The sequence below is a fragment of the Dromiciops gliroides genome, chromosome 3 (assembly GCF_019393635.1).
Source record: "Dromiciops gliroides isolate mDroGli1 chromosome 3, mDroGli1.pri, whole genome shotgun sequence".
In the NCBI taxonomy this organism is placed as follows: Eukaryota; Metazoa; Chordata; class Mammalia; order Microbiotheria; family Microbiotheriidae; genus Dromiciops; species Dromiciops gliroides.
The window spans coordinates 155,039,165-155,057,757 of NC_057863.1; the positions used below are offsets into that span (position 1 = coordinate 155,039,165).

At 38.2% G+C, this 18,593-nt stretch overlaps 1 protein-coding gene across 1 annotated transcript in view; it reads left to right on the forward strand.

Annotated features, from left to right (window-relative positions):
* The window catches only part of HS6ST3 (heparan sulfate 6-O-sulfotransferase 3), an 811,907-nt gene extending 793,831 nt beyond the window's left edge, over positions 1 to 18,076 (forward strand). Inside the window, exon 2 of the mRNA XM_043996634.1 lies at positions 14,291 to 18,076. Within this exon, the coding sequence (XP_043852569.1) occupies positions 14,291 to 14,990 (700 nt within the window). The 3' untranslated portion in view covers positions 14,991 to 18,076. The remainder of the gene's footprint in view (positions 1 to 14,290) is intronic.
* The last annotated feature ends 517 nt before the right edge of the window (positions 18,077 to 18,593 follow it).

Sequence of the window (18,593 nt, forward strand, 5' to 3'; positions counted from 1 at the left end):
CTGGATTCCTGGCTGCATCTGTTAAAGCTTTGTGGAGTACAGTGAGATTGCCCTCTTGCCTAAATCCCAGAGATCCTGGGTAGTGCTCAATGCCTCTGAAACAAATAATCACTGAAGATGCTGAATAATGCATAAGAGAAGGCCCCTTCCAGACACATAGGAGACTGTAGTGGGACGAATTGTACTCAGCAAGAGAGCAAAAACAAGCTTGTAGTTGCGTATTCCCTTACATTTATTTTTGTAATGCCTCTTGGGAAAAGTAAAGGCAACTGCGACAATCCAGTGAAAAAACATGGTATGTTAGTGAGTCTGATTCTCAAATATTTAATGTTACTATAATTCAACTTCATGATTTTATCGACAAATACATTTCTCCCTGCAAGGAAGTGTGAGTATTGAAATTACCATCACCTGAGAAATGACCAATGTCACCCAGAAGCCTTAATGTTTGACTCAATATATATTCCGTATACCACCTCTCAAAGTGCTATTTCTCTGACAACTGGTATCAAGTGTAGAGGCTCTGGTCCTCTAATAAGAAGGTTTGCAGAGTTTTTTTTTTAATTTAGGCATGACATGGACAAGCAAAAACTGACTTCAAAAAGTCTAACATAAATTTTAGCTTCAATCAGTTCAATAAACAGAAAAAAAATAATGATCCATCTCGAAGATGAGTATTCCACAAAAGAATTGTGAAAGTAAACCAGCTCAATTGTGGGGTATCAGTAAATGTCATGGGCCCACCTTAAGTCATTCCTGGCTGAGTGAGGGTTATAACTAGAAGCTACCACAATTCTTCTCCTCCCTTTACCTATTATGGTCAGGACACGATACTATACCCCTTGATTCATGGGAGGCCATCCTTCTCCCATTTAATGTATTCAAGATTTTAGGAAAATAAAATGGATTATCTTGACCAAATTATTCTTCCTTCAAGTTAGTCCGATCCCTGACTTATGGAAAAGAATAATGAAGTCACCAGAGGCCCTAGCTCTTCAAGCAGCCCCTATCATTCTTTGGGAGGAGTCTATATCACTCCATACTTAACAAGTTCACAATCTGTTAAAAAAAAAAAAAAGGACCCAAATCCCTAGTGTGAGATGAGAAAAGGTGATAAGTGGCAGTTTGACCTAGATTTTTTTATTCCTTCTATGTCAGGTGAGATAACAACCCATGCACGTCTCCACTTTCCCATCACAATACAGGACATACTGGGAACCAATGGCACTACCCCCACAGACACTGTAATGCTCTGAAAGTTCTCTATTCTGAGGTTTAGTAATCCCAGCTCCCAATTTCCCATTAGCTTGGAACATCCGTCTTAAAGTCTTTAATTTGTTTTCAAGGCTTGAATAAAATTTCTTTTCATCACTATGTCAAAGTACAGTCTAATTATTGCAGTTCTAAGTGCAGAAATTCTATCAGATACAGTGCAGTGTAAAAAGTAGAGTACAAAGAGAAGAATGACCAAGCTGTGCTATATAGGAAAAAAGAAATTAGTTTTATTCTGAGCATTGGCCCAGTGACAATACAGCAGCTCTGCAATGCAGAGGTGGGGATCAGGATGAAAATGTGGAAGAGTGGTCTTGTGTTCTAGAATTCCCAAATGCCCCTACATGATTTTGAATACAAACATGCTCTGGGCTGCTTGCATGCAACATTCTCTGGCCCCTCTTGGCAGGCTTATAGGTCTAGGTCTCAAACTATGTGAGGATCTCTGTGAAATTTCAGAATACCAAATTAGAGCAATAAGGAAAGGCCTACTCCAGGTAAAGAAAAATGCAAAACAAACAAACATACTGTATATCCTCAAACAGATCTAGCTTAGATAAGTTCTAAACCTGAGTCATTTCTCATTATTTAGGATACAAAGGGAGACATCATGGTATAGAGGAAACAGGACTGGATTAGAATTAATTTGAATACTGTTTCTTATACATTTTAGCTGGGTGACCATTGACAAGTCACTCCTATGAATCTCGGTTTTCCCATCTGTAAAACGATGGTGATTATATCTATAATCATAGAATTTTTACAGAAGAAACAAATGAGAAGCTGACAAAGCTGAGTGCTGTAAAAATCATATGATCATATTATTAATTAAAACGAACACTCTCCGAGGTTCCTGAAGCCCACAGGGTCACAATTCTGGATCTCAGTTTCCTCAGATATAAAATGGGGGCATTGAGCTAAATGATCCCTAAGATCCCTTTCAGGGTGAAATCTGTGATACTCTAATTTTAGAAATTCTCTTCAATGCCTCCAACCAGTAAATTTTTTAATGCCAAAAAAAGTGTAGTTTTTTTTTTAATTAAAAAACAATGCCAGGAGCAGCTAGGTGGTGCAGTGGATAAAGCACTGGCCCTGGATTCAGGAACACCTGAGTTGAAATCCGACCTCAGACACTTGACACTTACTAGTTGTGTGACCCTGGGCAAGTCACTTAACCCCCATTGCCCGGCAAAAACAAAACAAAACAAAAAACAAACAAATGAACAAAAAACAATGCCTTAGCAGTTTTCTAGAAGAAGCTAACAATAAAATTAGCATTTTTGTTTGTTAGGTAACGTTTCTTGGATAGAAGGGGATAATTTCATGCAGAGAGGCAGTATGGTAAACTAAAAAGACATTGGAATTGTCTTGGATCATTGCATTGCTGAGAAGAGCTAAGACAATCATAAATTGGTCATTGTATAATGTTGCTTTTACTGTGTACAATGTTCTCCTGGTTCTACTCACTTCACTCAACATCAGTTCATGTAAATCTTTCTAGGTTTTTCTGAAATCTGCCTGCTCATCATTTCTTATACCACAATAGTATTCCATTACATTCATATACCACAAAGTGTTCACCCATTCCCCCAATTGATGGACATTCCCTCGATATCCAATTCTGTTACCACAAAAATAGTTGCTATAAATATTTTCATACATATAAGTCTTTTTCCCTTTTTTATGATCTCTTTGGGATATAGACCTAGCAGTTGTATTGCTGGATCAAAGGGTATGTACAGTTTTATTACCCTTTGGGCATGGTTCCAAATTGCTCTCTAGAATGATTGGATCAGTTCACAACTCTACCAACAATGCATTAGTGTTCCAATTTTCCCATAGCTTCTCCCACATTTATTATTTTTCTCTTTTGTCATATTAGCCAATCTGATAGGTGTGAGGTGGTACCTCAGAGTTGTTTTAATTTGCATTTCACTAATCAATAGTGATTTAGAACATTTTTTCATATCACTATAGATGGATTGTGAACTTTTTAAATTGGGAAACAGTCCCCAGGTGGTGTCTATTTTGCTCTTAAGGCAACAATATCTGCTGTGTAGAGGAAGTTTCCTGGGAAGATTAAGCCTTTTCAAAAAAAACTGGAGTAAAGGTGATCTCACCCCCATAACAGCTAATGCCAGGGGACTTATCTAGACTATCCAGTGCCAGGGGCTCTCTGGCTGACCTACCTCCTTTTCATTTATTTCCCTTGAGCAGGTATCTAGTGACCCTGAAAGCCTGTAACCAAGAGGAAGCCAGCTAGAAAATGTAACCTCTTTTCAAAGGTCCCCTGAGCCCTCAGCTCTTCTGGCTTAGCAGCCAGACGCTCAGTGATGAGTCTTACCTAACTGGAAACTGGTGCCCAAAGTTCCCTATCATGCTCCCCAGCGATGGTCCCAGAGCAGGAATGGAATATCTGCCGCATGCTCCAAAGAATGGCAAATAGGGGGAGTGCCTCTCATTTCACCTCTCAGAGCCTTAGTTTAATAATTTGTAAAATGGGGTTAATAACTTCAATATCTTTATAATTGTGATAAGGATTAAGCCAAAACATGTAAAATACTGTGTTAGCCTTAAAGCTACATATAAATGCTGGCTATAATTAGAAGGATTCCTTTGATGAGCAAAGGATGAAATTATTAAACAGTGTTTTTATTGAAAAGATTATTAGAGGGGCAGCTAGGTGGCGCAGTGGATAGAGCATCAGCCCTGAAGTCAGGAGGACCTGAGTTCAAATCCAGCCTCAGACACTTAACACTTACTAGTTGTGTGACCCTAGGCAAGTCACTTAATCCCAATTGCCTCACCAAAAAAAAAAAAAAGAAGAAAAGAAAAGATTATTAGAAAATACAGTAGATAAAGTTTACATATACTTGAGCAAAATATTTGATAACATCATAATATTCTTGCAGAAAAGATGGAAAGACAAGAACTATGTCATAAAATTAGATGAATCTGGAAATACTTAAATGACAGACCCAGAGTAGTCATTAATAGTTCTTCATTAACATGGAAATATTCTTTAGTGGAGTGTACCAAGTATCAGGGGGCAGCCATGATACAGTGTTAAGAATGTCAAATTTAGATTCAAAGGACACGTGTTCATTCCTGACACTCCTCCTTAGTACATGTTCGTCCATTGGCAGATTTCTTAACCTCTCTGAATCTCAGTTTTTCCCTCTGTAAAATGAAGGGGTTGGACCAGATGGTCCCTTTCAGCTATAATTTTATGATCCTATTATCTGTGCTTCTAACTATTTTTTTATCAATGTCTTAAATAAAAGCACATATGGTATCTTTACAAAATTTACACAGGACACAAATCTGAGAGGGAGAGCTCACATACTGAAGGATAGAGATGGGTCCAAAAATCTTGACTGCCTGGAATACTGGGATAAATCTAATCTGATAAAACTAAGTAGGGATACATGTAAAGTTACAGGCATGTTTTTTTTTAAACAGGTTCACAAGTACAAGATGCATGAGACATGATCAGATAGTAGTTTGTCTGAAAGAGATCTGAGAATTTAAGTTGATTTCAGAAGCCAAGAAAGATGATGTGATCTTAGAGTGCATTGAGAAAAGCATTGTTTCAAGGAATAAGGAGGTTTTTACTTTTATTTTTCATCTTTACTCAGCCCTAATCAAACTACATGTGGAGTATTTGTGTTTGATTCTGGGATTTTGTTGTTATTCAATCATTCTGACTCTTTGTGACCCCATGGACCATGACATGCCAAGCCCTTCTATCCTCCACTATCTCTTGAAGTCTGTCCAAGTTCATGTCCATTGCTTCCATGACACTATTCATCTCATCCTCTGTCATCCCTCTTTCCTTTTGCCTTTAATCTTTCCCAACATCAGGGTCTTTTCCAATGAGTCCTGTTTTCTCATTAGGTGGCTAAAGTATTTAAGCTTCACTTCATATTTGACCTTCCAATGAATAGCCTGAATTATTTTCTAAGTATTGACTGATTTGATCTCCTTGATATCTAAGGCATTCTCAGAAGTCTCTACAGAACCACAATTTGAATGCATTTATTCTGCAGTGCTCGGCTTTCCTTATAGTCCAGTTCTCACAACCATACACTCTATTGGAAAAACCACAGCTTTGACTATGTGGACATTTGTTGGCAAAGTGATGTCTCTATTTTTTAGTATACGGTTCTAATTTGCTATAGATTTCCTTCCAAAGAGCAAGTGTCTTTTAATTTCATCGCTGCAGTCACCATCTGTAGTGATCTTTTGTGCCCAAGAATGTAAAATCTGTCATTACTGCCATTTCTTCTTCCTCTATTTGCCAGGAAGTAATGGGACCAGTTGCCTAGATCTTAGATTTTGTTAGGTTAAGCTTCAAGCCAGCTTTTACACTCTCGTCTTTCATACTCATCAAGAGGCTTCTTAAATCCTTTGTACTTTGTGCCATTAGGGTAATATCATCTTCATCTTTGAGATTGTTTATATTTCTCTGGGCAACATTAATTCTGTCTTTTGATCCATCCAGTCTGGCATTTCACATCATGTACTCTGAGTAGAAGTTAAATAAATAAGATGAAAATATACGCCTTGTCATACTCCTATTCCAATCTTACACCAATCAATTGTTCCCACGTTTGGTTCTAACTGTTGCTTTTTGGCTCACAAACAGGTTCCTCAGGAGACAGGTAAGATGATCTGGTACTCCCATCTCTTTGAGGACTTTCCACATTTTGTTGTAATTCTGAGCACCAGAGTCTTAAAAGGACATTGATTACCTTGAGAATGTCCAAGGAAGACAATTGTTTTTGTTTGTTTGTTTGTTTGTTTGTTTTTTTAAGTGAGGCAATTGGGGTTAAGTGACTTGCCCAGGGTCACACAGCTAGTAAGTGTTATGTGTCTGAGGCCAGATTTGAACTCAGGTACTCCTGACTCCAGGGCCGGTGCTCTATTCACTGCGCCACCTAGCCGCCCCTAAGGAAGACAATTGTAATAAAGATTTGCAAGTGCACACCGTATGAGCATCAGTTGAAGGAACTTGAAAGTTCCTTCTCTAGAAGGCAAAACCAGGAGTAATGGATAAAATTTTTGACAAGCAAATTTAGGCAAGGAAAGGCTCACAGCAATGAAAAAATAACTAACAATTAGAGCTCCCCAAAAGAAGAATGGACTACCTTGGGGGAAGTCTGCTCCCCATCCGTGAAGGATCTTAAACAAGACTGGACAAGATATTAGATTCATTCTTGGTTTCTAGTTAATAAATTCAGTCTGACACTTCCATAGGTTTGTCCTAATTCTTGGGCTACTATATGTTGAATACTATGCTAGACCCTGGGGGCATTAACAAAATTTAGGTATGCTATCCTTTCTGCCCTGACAGAGTTTGCCATCTAGTTGGAGGAGGGTAGAAAGAGATTGTTTCCCCGGTCCTAAACTCTGTGTTATGGCATTAACTTCTTTATCTGATTATCTTAGACTGACTTCTTAGACACTTCCTCTTTGAAGGCCATCTGGCCCTGCATTCATATATACTTAAATATATACCACAATTTCCTTTTAGTACAGGCTCTCTTTTAGGCTTTTTCTCTTTTTTCTTCCAAACAAATGGCATCTCATGGTTCTCCCACAAAATTTCCTCTTTCTTGCTATCATGTTCATTTGTAGGGCAGTAATAATAAATACTTCTTGGCCCTAATAACTAAGTGATTACTTGTCTTGGTTCCTTCATTCGTTGAGTCAGTCTCAGGTCTCTGAGTCATAGGTCATGCCTCTCCACTGAGGCTGTTGCCTTCTAGACACGTTTTATAGTAAGAAAAATATGCTTGTTACATACGGTATATAACAGTAAACAGAAATCCTTCCCCTCCCTTCCATTCCCTAACATTAAGGACAGGTCTGGCACCCCAGGGTCTCTAGTACAAATGTATATTTCATAAGCAATGAATTCACAGAGTACTTTGTACTATACAACAGTAGAAAAACAAACCCAATGCATATGCTATAAAAGAAACCTATTTTCACAAATTTCACCTTACTAATTGAAAGGGATATTCTTTCTAGCTCCTCTTTTTTTCTTCAGTGAGGCAATTGGGGCTAAACCACTTGCCCAGGCTCACACAGCTCATACATGTCAAGTGTCTGATGCTGGATTCAAACTCAGGTACTCCTGACTCCAAGGCAGGTGCTCTAACCACTGTGCCACCTAGCTGCCCCTAGCTCCTTTATAATCATACGCCTTGACTTCATCTGCCTGCACGTTAACCCAATAATAATTTATGTATTGGAATATTATATGTATTTTTACTCTTTAATTCTTTTAAAACATACAAAAAATGATGTAAAAACAGGCAAAAGGCCACACACATTCTTTAAGGTCAAGATTAACTATGCTTGCCAACAATCTATACCAATGAACCATAAAAGCACACCACACAATTTAATGAAGGTAGGGACTGTTCATTTTCTTTTTTCTGTTTTTGTTTTTGCATTCCCAGCACCTATCTCACTGTCTGGTCACCTAGTAGGATCATTAAACAATAGATTCATTATGCAGAAGTGTCAAACTCAGACTCACTTAAGGCAGAACCGAAATAATATGTCATTATGAAATGTTTAGCAAAATAAATGAAAATACAATACAACACAGAGAAAGTTAATTTGTGGTTTTCTAAGCCAATATGCAGCCATTAGGAATCTGTTTCTTTTTTAGTTTGACACCACTGCTTTAAGGGATTCATTCAAGTCCAACATGCTCAGTTTATACATGAGGAACCTGAAGCCAAGTGATTTGCCTGGGGTCCTTGAATGTGTTTGTGTGTGTGTGTGCGTGAGAGAGAGAGAGAGAGAGAGAGAGAGAAGACAATAGAACTTTGGATTGATTCTAGGTACAATGTTTTATTCACTGCACTCTGCTACCTTTCAATGATATTAATAAATATAATTAAATAAACAGAAAAGAAAGATGCTTGTTAACCTGACTTGAATTTTTCAGCATTTATTATATTCTAATAATATTAAGTTACAATTTTACACATGAGGGGAGGGAGGAGCATTGTGATTATGAGATTATAGATCAGAATTTTTTTATTTTTTATTTTTTATTTCATTAATCCAGGTTCTCTGCCAAGGCAGAGATAAAGAACTGGCTAGGGAGTCTGAAAGACCTGGATTCAAGTCTTGACTGATATGTACTAACTGCATCACCCTGTATAATCCATCTAACCTCTCACTGACCCTGGCAACTCTCTATGCCCCTACATGGCACAATAATTGCCAATGAAATCACATCTGGAAAAACCCCATAAGTATAGCTATAATATGGATAAATATATATATTATATATATGGATATATGTAGACATATAGATATAGATAGTACTTACCCTACATCTCACATGAGGTAGATAGTGTATTATACCCATTTCAGCAGTGAGGAAAGTGAGGCCCAAAAGAGACAAGTGACTTGCTCAAGGTTCATAGAAAGTAAGGTTGGAAGTGAGATTTGAATACAGGTCCTCTAAGTTCAACACTAGTGCTCTTTCTACTATACCATACTGCTTCATGAAAGAGTTAGTATTTAAACATAAGTCCTTTGACTCCAAATTTATACACACATACACACGTGTATGTATGTAAATGTCTATATGTATATGTGCATATATATACATATATACATTTATATATGTACATGAATTCACATATATGAAAAACAGAATGAACCAATTTTAAAATCCAAAGAATTGACAAATTTACAGGAAAGTCATTTTAATGAAAACATACACTGCTAATTCAGTTAGCTACTTCTACAGAACAACTAAGGGAAAGGACATGTGGGTGAGGGCCCAATCAATTCCCTAGGAATGCTGCCATAAATTGTTATTTTGCTGGTCATTGTTACTATGGAGTTTTGTAGCTTTACATTTGGGTTTGATGATATTAGTAAAAAGACATTGATTAGGGATAATGTAGGCACACAAATACAGCCTAGTCATAGAATTTGTTGGCACAAATTAAAGGCAAATCTCCCATTCTTATTTCACACCTCAACCTTCTCAAGATTCTTCACAAGATGGTGGTGTTCATCTTCTTTACTGACTGTTCTAGGATAGAATTCTTGTTTTGTTTTTTTGAGGGGCAATGAAGGTTAAGTGACTTGCCCAGGGTCACACAGATAGTAAGTGTCAAGTGTCTGGGTCCAGATTTGAATTCAGGTCCTCCTGAATCCAGGGCTGGTGCTTTATCCACTGCACCACCTAGCTGCTCTTCTAGGATAGAATGTCAACTTGCCTTCACCACTAACACACTGTCATTATTGAACACTGTCATTCTATCTCTCATAGGCCCATTCTACAAAAGACGCACACCTACTCTTTCTTCTCTTTTCCCAAAGTCCTTATGTCTTAATGGACCTCCCACTTCTATTCCTACTTCTATTCTGTAGCATAGTCTCATTTTATTAAGGAAGCTGAGATAATGGGCATGTCCTGAACAGAGATCTCAGAATTCCATCTCCATTCACTTGCATAAGGTTGGTTTTATTTTCACTTTTTTAATGATGATTCATTCTTCATATATTTCATCCTTCTGTCTTTTGAGGAATGGCATTCCAGAGTCCTATCATTATTATCCTTCAATATCAATAAAACATTATGTAAGAACAATTTTAACAATAGTTGAGCAAGGACACCATTCATTATTGCTAATTTTCTTGGAATCATTTGGTATTCTTTATTTGTAAATGGAGAAATGTTTAGAAGATGGAGGAGGAGTCTTTAACTAAAGTCTAACTTTGTTTTTATAAGAGTTGGGTACTCTGAAAACTTGTTGGCTTATTTTAGCATGTGTCCAAATCGCTTTCTATTTTGGCTGCTATGCACAATCAATTTTTTAAAATGAGATTAAGACCAGCTAAAGTAATTCTTAAATGTTATCTGTCATCCAGTACCAAAACCATCATACCATTAAATATATGAACATTGTACACTGCTGTATGAATGGCCCAACTGTCCATTTTTATACCCCCGTGTCAGTGTTCATGTGAGTTATGAATTGATCCACTGCCTACCTGGCTAACAGAACCCTTAGGCATTTAGACTTCTTCACAGATAATCACCTTTTGATTAGATTAGTTATTATTAAATAAAATCTTCAGCAGCAAAATTTTTGAGCAAGAGAAGAGATTAGTCTTGGTCAATTTCAGTCAGATGTGGAGATTAAGTAGATTTCTAAGACTGTACCTCAGCTATTAGAAAGAGAAAACAGGCAGGATGAATTCTGCAGCCCACTCTAACAAGTAGACAAAAGCATTTTCTTCATATTCCAGTCAGGTCCCAACTAAACCTTTGCTTTATCAAACCTTTGCAATCCTCATCCCCAAATCCTTTGAGCTACCATGAGTGTTTAATCTGGCTACTAAGATTAAGATGCTCTAATAGGGCTGACCTATCATTTCACAGTCAAAAGATTATTTTTCCACTTGTATATTTTGTGTTTTGTTCAGTGAACTGGGTGAACAAAGGCTTCAGGCATCCTTCCATGTACTTTATTGTTACTGCTATAATCATTATTGTGTTTATTATTTGGTAACTTCTTGACTGAGTTCTAACATGTACAGGATAATAAAATGAAATCAGCTCCTGCTACCTATGTAGTAGACTCATAAACTGAACAAGTCACCATTTAGGATCAAAGTAAGATCGACAGGTATATTACCATATATTCTTTCTAAACATATTTTGCTTCAGAAACAAAACAAAACTAACTTGTAGAGACTATCAGCTTATGAGTGTGTCTTAACTATCTCTTTAAGATCCACCACTGGCATACAAAAAATAGATGAGCAGAAAGCATGGAATAAGGGTGTTGATGGAGAATTTTCTAAAGATGTATTTTTGGAGAGTAAAACGTCAATCTGAACCTTTCCCCCATGAAGTTTAGAGGGTGGGAAGACAGGGTCCAAGAGCGGGTACTACCAACAACAGACTACTTAGGATGGCAGCCTCAGGCCAGTTTTAACCAAGTGGCAAGTCAGGCTGATAGGTTTTCATTGAACAAGGATGCAGAGTTTCTTCAAAGAATATCACATTTCTAAATATTGGCCTCCTTATGGAAAACCCTATATTCCCCATGTAATTTAAAGCTCTAATCTCCATTGAACTTTTGGGAAATTCTGTTCTACTGAAGGAATTGTTATTCTATCATGGTGGACTACTATAGTGTAATGTTTAAACAGGAGCTGGCAAACTTAGCCTCTGGAGTCTCTTAAGGGAAAATAGACTCTCTTTTCTGATTTAAAGAAAAGTGCATGTGTTTCTTTGGGTCTGTTTTATATGACTTTAAGAAGTCCCTTCTCTCCTTTAACTTGTAAATGTTTTATATGATGTTGGATTTAATATTTTAAGGTGATATGGTTGGGTAAAAAGCAATAGCTTTAAAAAGAGAAATAAAGATTGTATGTCACAAAATAAGCATCTCAGCAGAAATCCTAACATGAAACTCTTAATTTTCCCCTTTATATTCTCTATATATTTGTACAATTTTGTACAAAGTAATTATGGCCCCAGAGAGCCAGAACATTTTAATCCATTTGCCCTTTCTTCTCATGTTTCTCTTTTGGTATTGAGTCATGGTCCAGTGGGATGACGTCTGCAGTAAAAAGTTTTTTATCCAAATCAAACTTTCATCCAATAAAAAATTATCATTGGGATTAAATCATTAAACTGGATTAACCTAGCCTTCAGAAAAAAAAACCACATCATTTATCCGCCTGACCCAGGCAAAAATCAGTTATCAATGAGTTTCATGATTCTCTGAAGTAAATCAAAATTAAACTTTTGCTATGTGGAGGTAGGGTACTGATACTTTGCTTCTAATACTACTATTGTCATTGCTACTTCCTCTGCCATCTCAGTGTAAAAGGAATAATTCACAATTTCCTATATCCTCTACTTTCTCAAGTACCACCAAAGATTTTGAAGGAAAATCAATAAATTACCACTCAAACTATTGACTCTAGGAAGGAGGGAAGTCAGCTGCTCAAGTTAGGCACGACTTCAAAAGTGATTTTTCCGCTATCCCCTTTAAGTAATAAAGAGCAAAGAACACTTAGGGAAGAAGTGAGACAGAACATGGAGCCTAATACCTTTCTGTCCTCCTCCCCTCCACCTTATTTCTCCATGTTGGGAACGTGACTGCACTCTTGTCTGAAGTGTTATGAATTTCCAGGATGTCAGACGTAGTAATATTGTGAGTTTTTAAAATATATTTTCCAAAGGGTTTGGTGAGCTGCCTGTGCTGTTTCTCTTCCCTACTGACACAGGTAATTGAGATAGCTATCTGTAGCATGATGTGGAATAGCAGCAATGATCTAAGTTGGATGTGCTATAGCAATGGTTCTTAAAGCAAGGATCTGGGAGTACCTGCAGTGGGTTCACAAGGTCAAAATTATATTCATAACAATACTAGTGTGCTTAAATGTCTAATGCCATATCAATAAATATGAATAGATAGAATATACACTTTTTAAAAAGTTCTTGGGGGAGGGTCTTTGATAATGTTTAAGAATATAAAGGGATTGGGGAAGCTAGGTGGTACAGTGGATAGAGCACCGGCCCTGGAGTCAGGAGGACCTGAGTTCAAATCCAGCCTCAGACACTTAACACTTACTAGCTGTGTGACCCTGGGCAAGTCACTTAACCCCAATTGCCTCACCAAAAAAAACCCCCGAAAAACCAAAAACAAAACAAATATATACACATATATACATACATACACACATATGTGTATGTATATACATACATACATACACACATATATGTATGTATATATATGTGTGTGTGTGTATATATATATATATATATATATATATATATACATATGCATACTAGTTAAGCACTTATTACATGGCTAACATTGTGCTAATCCCTAGGTATATGAACAGAAAAAGCAAGACAGTTTCTGTTCTAAGGGATCTCACAAACTATTTCTGGGAGAGGATACATAAAATAAAGTTTGACTGCAGGGCAGATGGCAAGGCTCAGGAGTCCTTGTTATGGTTGTAATCATAGGTCAGATAAGAGGGTTTTGTGTCTGGAGGACATAGAGGAAGAACAGATGGTAAGGACTAGAAGACCTTGGGATTAGCTTTGTTAGAGCATATTATAAGGTCTTTTGGTCCTCCATCTCACCAGAAAAATAATAGAGTTAGTGCTATGTACTTATCTAAGGGTCTTGAGTAGTCAAGCTGCCTGTGAGGTCTAGGTGGTGCTGGTTCAGGGAGGAAAGAAGGGAAGGAATAGGAGGAAGGTACTCCCAGCAGTAGCTAATTTTCTATGACTCTTGAAATGATAGTATAAATTCCGTAAAAGAACATCTTCAATCCCTACCCATCATAAAGATGCCCAGTAAAAGACTATTCTTCAGCATGATCCATTCTCTTTTTCTTTTTGTTTCTTTCTTTACAGTCTAGAGGGTCTTAATATTGTGTGTGCATGTATGCATATGAGAAGGAGGTCCTTTCATCAGTCTGGTGAAGTGTAGACTTCTCAGAATAATATTTGTAAATGCAGAAAATGAAATACATAGAATTGAAAAGGAAACAAATTAGATTGAAATCAAGTTCTCAAAAAATTTTAACTCAACCACAGCTTAAGAATGCTAGTGTCTCTTTGCAGCTCTAACATTTTATGATTGATGATACTGTGACTCAAGATTCAGTCTAGAAAGTGGTAGAACTACAAAAACCTGTTGTAACTAGTTGGAAGAGTGGAGAGAGTTCTAGACTTCGCACCAGGAAGACTAGAGTTTGAATCCTGCTTTACATACTTACTAGCTGTATAGCCCTGGGCAGTTCACTTAACTTCTCTCATGCTCCTCATCTGTGTAATAGGAATAGTAATAACTCCTAATCTACAGGGTTGTAGGAACTAAATTAAATAACATAGGCAAAACACTTTATGAACTTTAAAATGCTTTGTAAAAGCTAGTCATTGTTGATGTTGTTAGTATTATTGCAACTCTTAATTTTCTTTTGTAATTTATTCTAGGAATTTCTATTATATCACAATGCTGAGGGATCCAGTATCCCGTTACCTGAGTGAATGGAAACATGTCCAGAGAGGGGCCACTTGGAAGACGTCTCTTCACATGTGTGATGGAAGAAGCCCAACTCCAGATGAGCTGCCTACTTGCTACCCAGGGGATGATTGGTCTGGTGTCAGCTTGAGAGAGTTTATGGATTGTGGCTATAACCTGGCCAACAACCGCCAGGTCCGTATGCTGGCTGACCTTAGCCTAGTGGGATGCTACAACTTGACTTTCATGAATGAGAGTGAGCGGAACACGATCCTTCTGCAGAGTGCCAAGAACAATCTGAAGAACATGGCCTTCTTTGGGCTTACAGAATTCCAGAGGAAAACTCAATTCCTGTTTGAGAGGACATTCAATCTCAAGTTCATCTCCCCCTTCACACAGTTCAACATCACACGGGCCTCTAATGTGGAGATCAATGAAGGAGCCCGCCAGCGCATCGAGGAGCTGAATTTCCTGGATATGCAACTTTATGAATATGCAAAAGACCTTTTCTTGCAACGCTACCACCACACCAAACAGCAAGAACACCAGAGGGACAGGCAGAAGAGGAGGGAGGAGCGGAGGCTGCTCAAGGAGCATCGGGCTCACAGGTGGCCGAAGGAGGATGAGACCACCGTCACAGAGGACTATAACAGTCAAGTAGTCCGATGGTGACACCTTCTGATTCTCCTCCCAGGGGGGCAGGAGGACCATGGACAATGTTGGTATTTTGCTGAATCATCTAAGGGAGGGATAAAAAATGAGCCATGATTTCTGAGTACGTGAGACCTGATTTGAACATCTGCCCTCCCTTTGTCTTTTTCCCCCCTTAGCTTTTAACCAGCTAAAAGGGCAATTCCTCTTGTGTTTTCTTGACATTTTTTTCAATCAGTATTATATAGGGTAGAGTTATATCCCAAACAAACCATTCTGAAAGACCCACACCCAGATGGGAAACAAAGTCTGGTTTTGCCTCCTCCTTTTCATCTGCACAGTAGAAGAATGGAATGAGAAGCCAGAGCTTGCAAGTGGCACGAATGTCAAAACCAATCTGTGACTTGGGAGTTCTGTAGAAATTGGTCTGTTTTCACAATGTCTCTGTAACAGTATTATAGGACTATTTATAGTGATCAAGAAAGGGAGAGAAAAAATAATTGTAGGCTCTATGTCAAAAAAGAAGAGAATGTCCTCCACTGCTGTGTTGAATTCATGCTAGAGGATGAAACACGTAAGCCTTCCTGCACCTTTTGACTTCGAAATGGCCTGACTCTGGATGTATCTTAGAACACAAGCAAAAGGCAATCACTGTTGCACTAATCTTACTGTGACCATCATCCTAGGCATAGGCCATACAAACTTCAACATCATCTTTTTCTAAAGACAAGGTCCTGTTAAGTGACTGGCCATAATAGCCATTAAAAAAGGATCATCTTTTGTGATCTCTCACTTACAGGTGAACACCAGTTTTTTTCATCTAAAAATTAAAAATGGAACTGAAGATAAAATATGAGGAAAGTGATGTGTCTACCCCTACCCTGTTCTAAACTTACTAGTGAAGCATATTTATTAAGCTAATATGTGTATTTTTCCAAGGAAAATGGAAACAAATATCTTCCTTGGCATAGCACTGCCCCTAGGACTGGAATTCTGCTATGATAATAGAACTGACTGTAAGGTTTTGGCTTGGAACTTGATAAGGCAGCTAGCATGTGTGCAAGGTCATTGTCTTCAAGTTGTTCTATGAATAACACCATATACTGGCTACCAAGAATGAGTGTTGGATATGGGATAATTATTCCAGATTTTCAGTGAGACAGGACTTAATGGTGTCTCAAATATCTTCAGTCTAGTACATTTTTTCTTCATTCTTAAACCTTTGATTGTTGTAGGAATAAACCTGTGATAATATTTAACACATGAAACCATGATATATCAAATTGGAAGTTGATGCTCCTCAGATGCTTCTCATGCTTCTCGACCTTGTACAAATGATATAAACAAAATAAACAGGTGAATAAATGAAAACCCATGGGCTTGTGGGAGAGGGAATCTCTGTCATGTTGTCTGTCATGTCATCAATTTGTAGAAGGATGTGATTGCCATGAAAGATGAAGCTAAAAAGTTCCTACCAGAAGCATGACACGAATACAAGTAGAATCAGCAAAGTGAATTGAAATTTTGGGGGTGATCAAAGTTAAAAGTTTGGAAGGCAACCAACTTCCTTGAACCACCCTTCATCCCATCCTCAGCATAAGTCCCTTGGGTTGTAGAATCCCTAAATCAACCAATCAATAAGCCTTCATTGAGTGGCTAGTAAAAGCAGGGTTGCATGTCATATGCTGAGGAAAGAGAGGAATTCATTCTCTTGACTAAGCACAGTCCCTGTGGTTCTATCAAATATTTGATGGAGGTAGAAGTGTAGATAAGATCTCTTCCATGACCCTTGGTCTAGTCAGTTAGGCATCATCTACAAGCAAAGGCTGGGATTAGAACTTTGTAAGCGGCTGATAGAACCAGCAATGACAGCAGCATCCCTTCAGTATCTGGGAAGAGCCAGCTGCTGTTACCCAGGTGCCTTTGCTTCTTATCCATAAGGATTGTGCCAGGTTGATAGTTTAATCTCACTGTGGCCAGAAGCCTACCTGAAGAAGGAAGTCACTCCCTTCTGAGCCCCACACGCATATATCCCTACACCCCATCAAAAATGACATTATCACGAATGACTTGGCACCTGTCCTTTTGGAGCCATGAAGAGAAAATAAAATGGGCCATATAAATGTGCCTCATTAGATGATAGAGATTAGTATGAAAAGAAATCAGTCTGACAAGATATCAGTGTTTTCCATCCTGATGATTTGTCTGTGAGATGGGGAGGGGAAGTAAGGGGAACAGAGAGAAAGGAGGGTTGCAGCTGGAATTAATGAGCAGATTTTTACAGCTTCATTTTTTGCCGTGAATATGGTATGGTTCTGCCGAGACTAGTAGTGCTGCAAATTTTCTCTTCTGCCTGCTGCCGGGGGAACACACACAAGTGTGCATCTACCCGGGCAGGCGAACATAAAGACACACACACACACACACACACACACACACACACACACAAACACACACACACTGCAATAATGATCCAGCTTTATGGCATGTGGAAATTCAAAATAAGTTAGAGAGCATTTGATTTTGGTTTTCCTCTTAAACCTCACTTTTAAAATATTGGCAGGGAATTAATGCATCTCTAAGCCATCAACTACTAACATCATGCTGTTCCTGAGGCAGAGGGAATTTATATCCAAAGGTTTTCCCCAGCATCATTGCTGCTTGCTTGATATATGGAGCTCCACTTGAGATGGGATATCAGGCTATTCAGAAGGGTAGCCATCTATTTGGGTTGGCCTAAGGCCAGAACTGAGCAAATTAAACAGGCAGCCCTAGTCTTGTTCTGTTATATTCTTTCAATACAAAGCAGCCTTTGCATGGTCTCAAATCCCCAAGGTACTAGGGTGATACTATGGTGATGGAAGTGGAGAAGTGAGAAAGTGCTTCTGTTACTGCAGACCAAATTCATCCCTCCTAGCTGAGTGGAAAGTTACCATCAAACTCTCACCTGGGCCTGGGAAGCCTTACAAAGCAAGTCAGCAGCCTTAAGATAAAAACACAAGTCAGTTCCAGTTATGGCAGTACCCAAAGCCCCAGAACAGAAAATATAAACAAAAACCAGCCAACAAACAAAAAAAAACCCTAGGGAGTTCCAAATTGGATGAAATCCAATCATACTCAGCTCTCCGTTCACTACCCCTTTTACTCTCTCTCTCTCTCTCTCTCTCTCTCTCTCTCTCTCTCTCTCTCTCTCTCTCTCTCTCTCTCTCTCTCTCTCTCCCCTGTGGTTCTCTCCATAGCCTAAACCATGCTGTGGGTTTCCAAATGGTTTTATTAAGGTCAATAAATATTTATGAAGTGCCTCCTACATGCAAGGCACTAAGATATATGAGTCCCATTCTGTCTTCTTTAGACAAATGTTTGGCTAACCAAAGAGATCCAATGTGTTCCCTTTTCTTGATGAGTATATATAATTGGGTTTTGCTTGTTAATCTTTGATAAGGTCAATAATGTTCCCAAATAATACAATAATTGCACACGGTCCACAAAAAATTCAGAAGCCAGAGTACTCACTCTTTACTGTAACCTTGTGCAGTTTCCTCTGCTTTTACTAAAGTACTGAGATTTGGGGGCTCAGTTGATAGGATTAAAGTAAATTTCTTTCAAAGAACTAAGAAGAGCAAA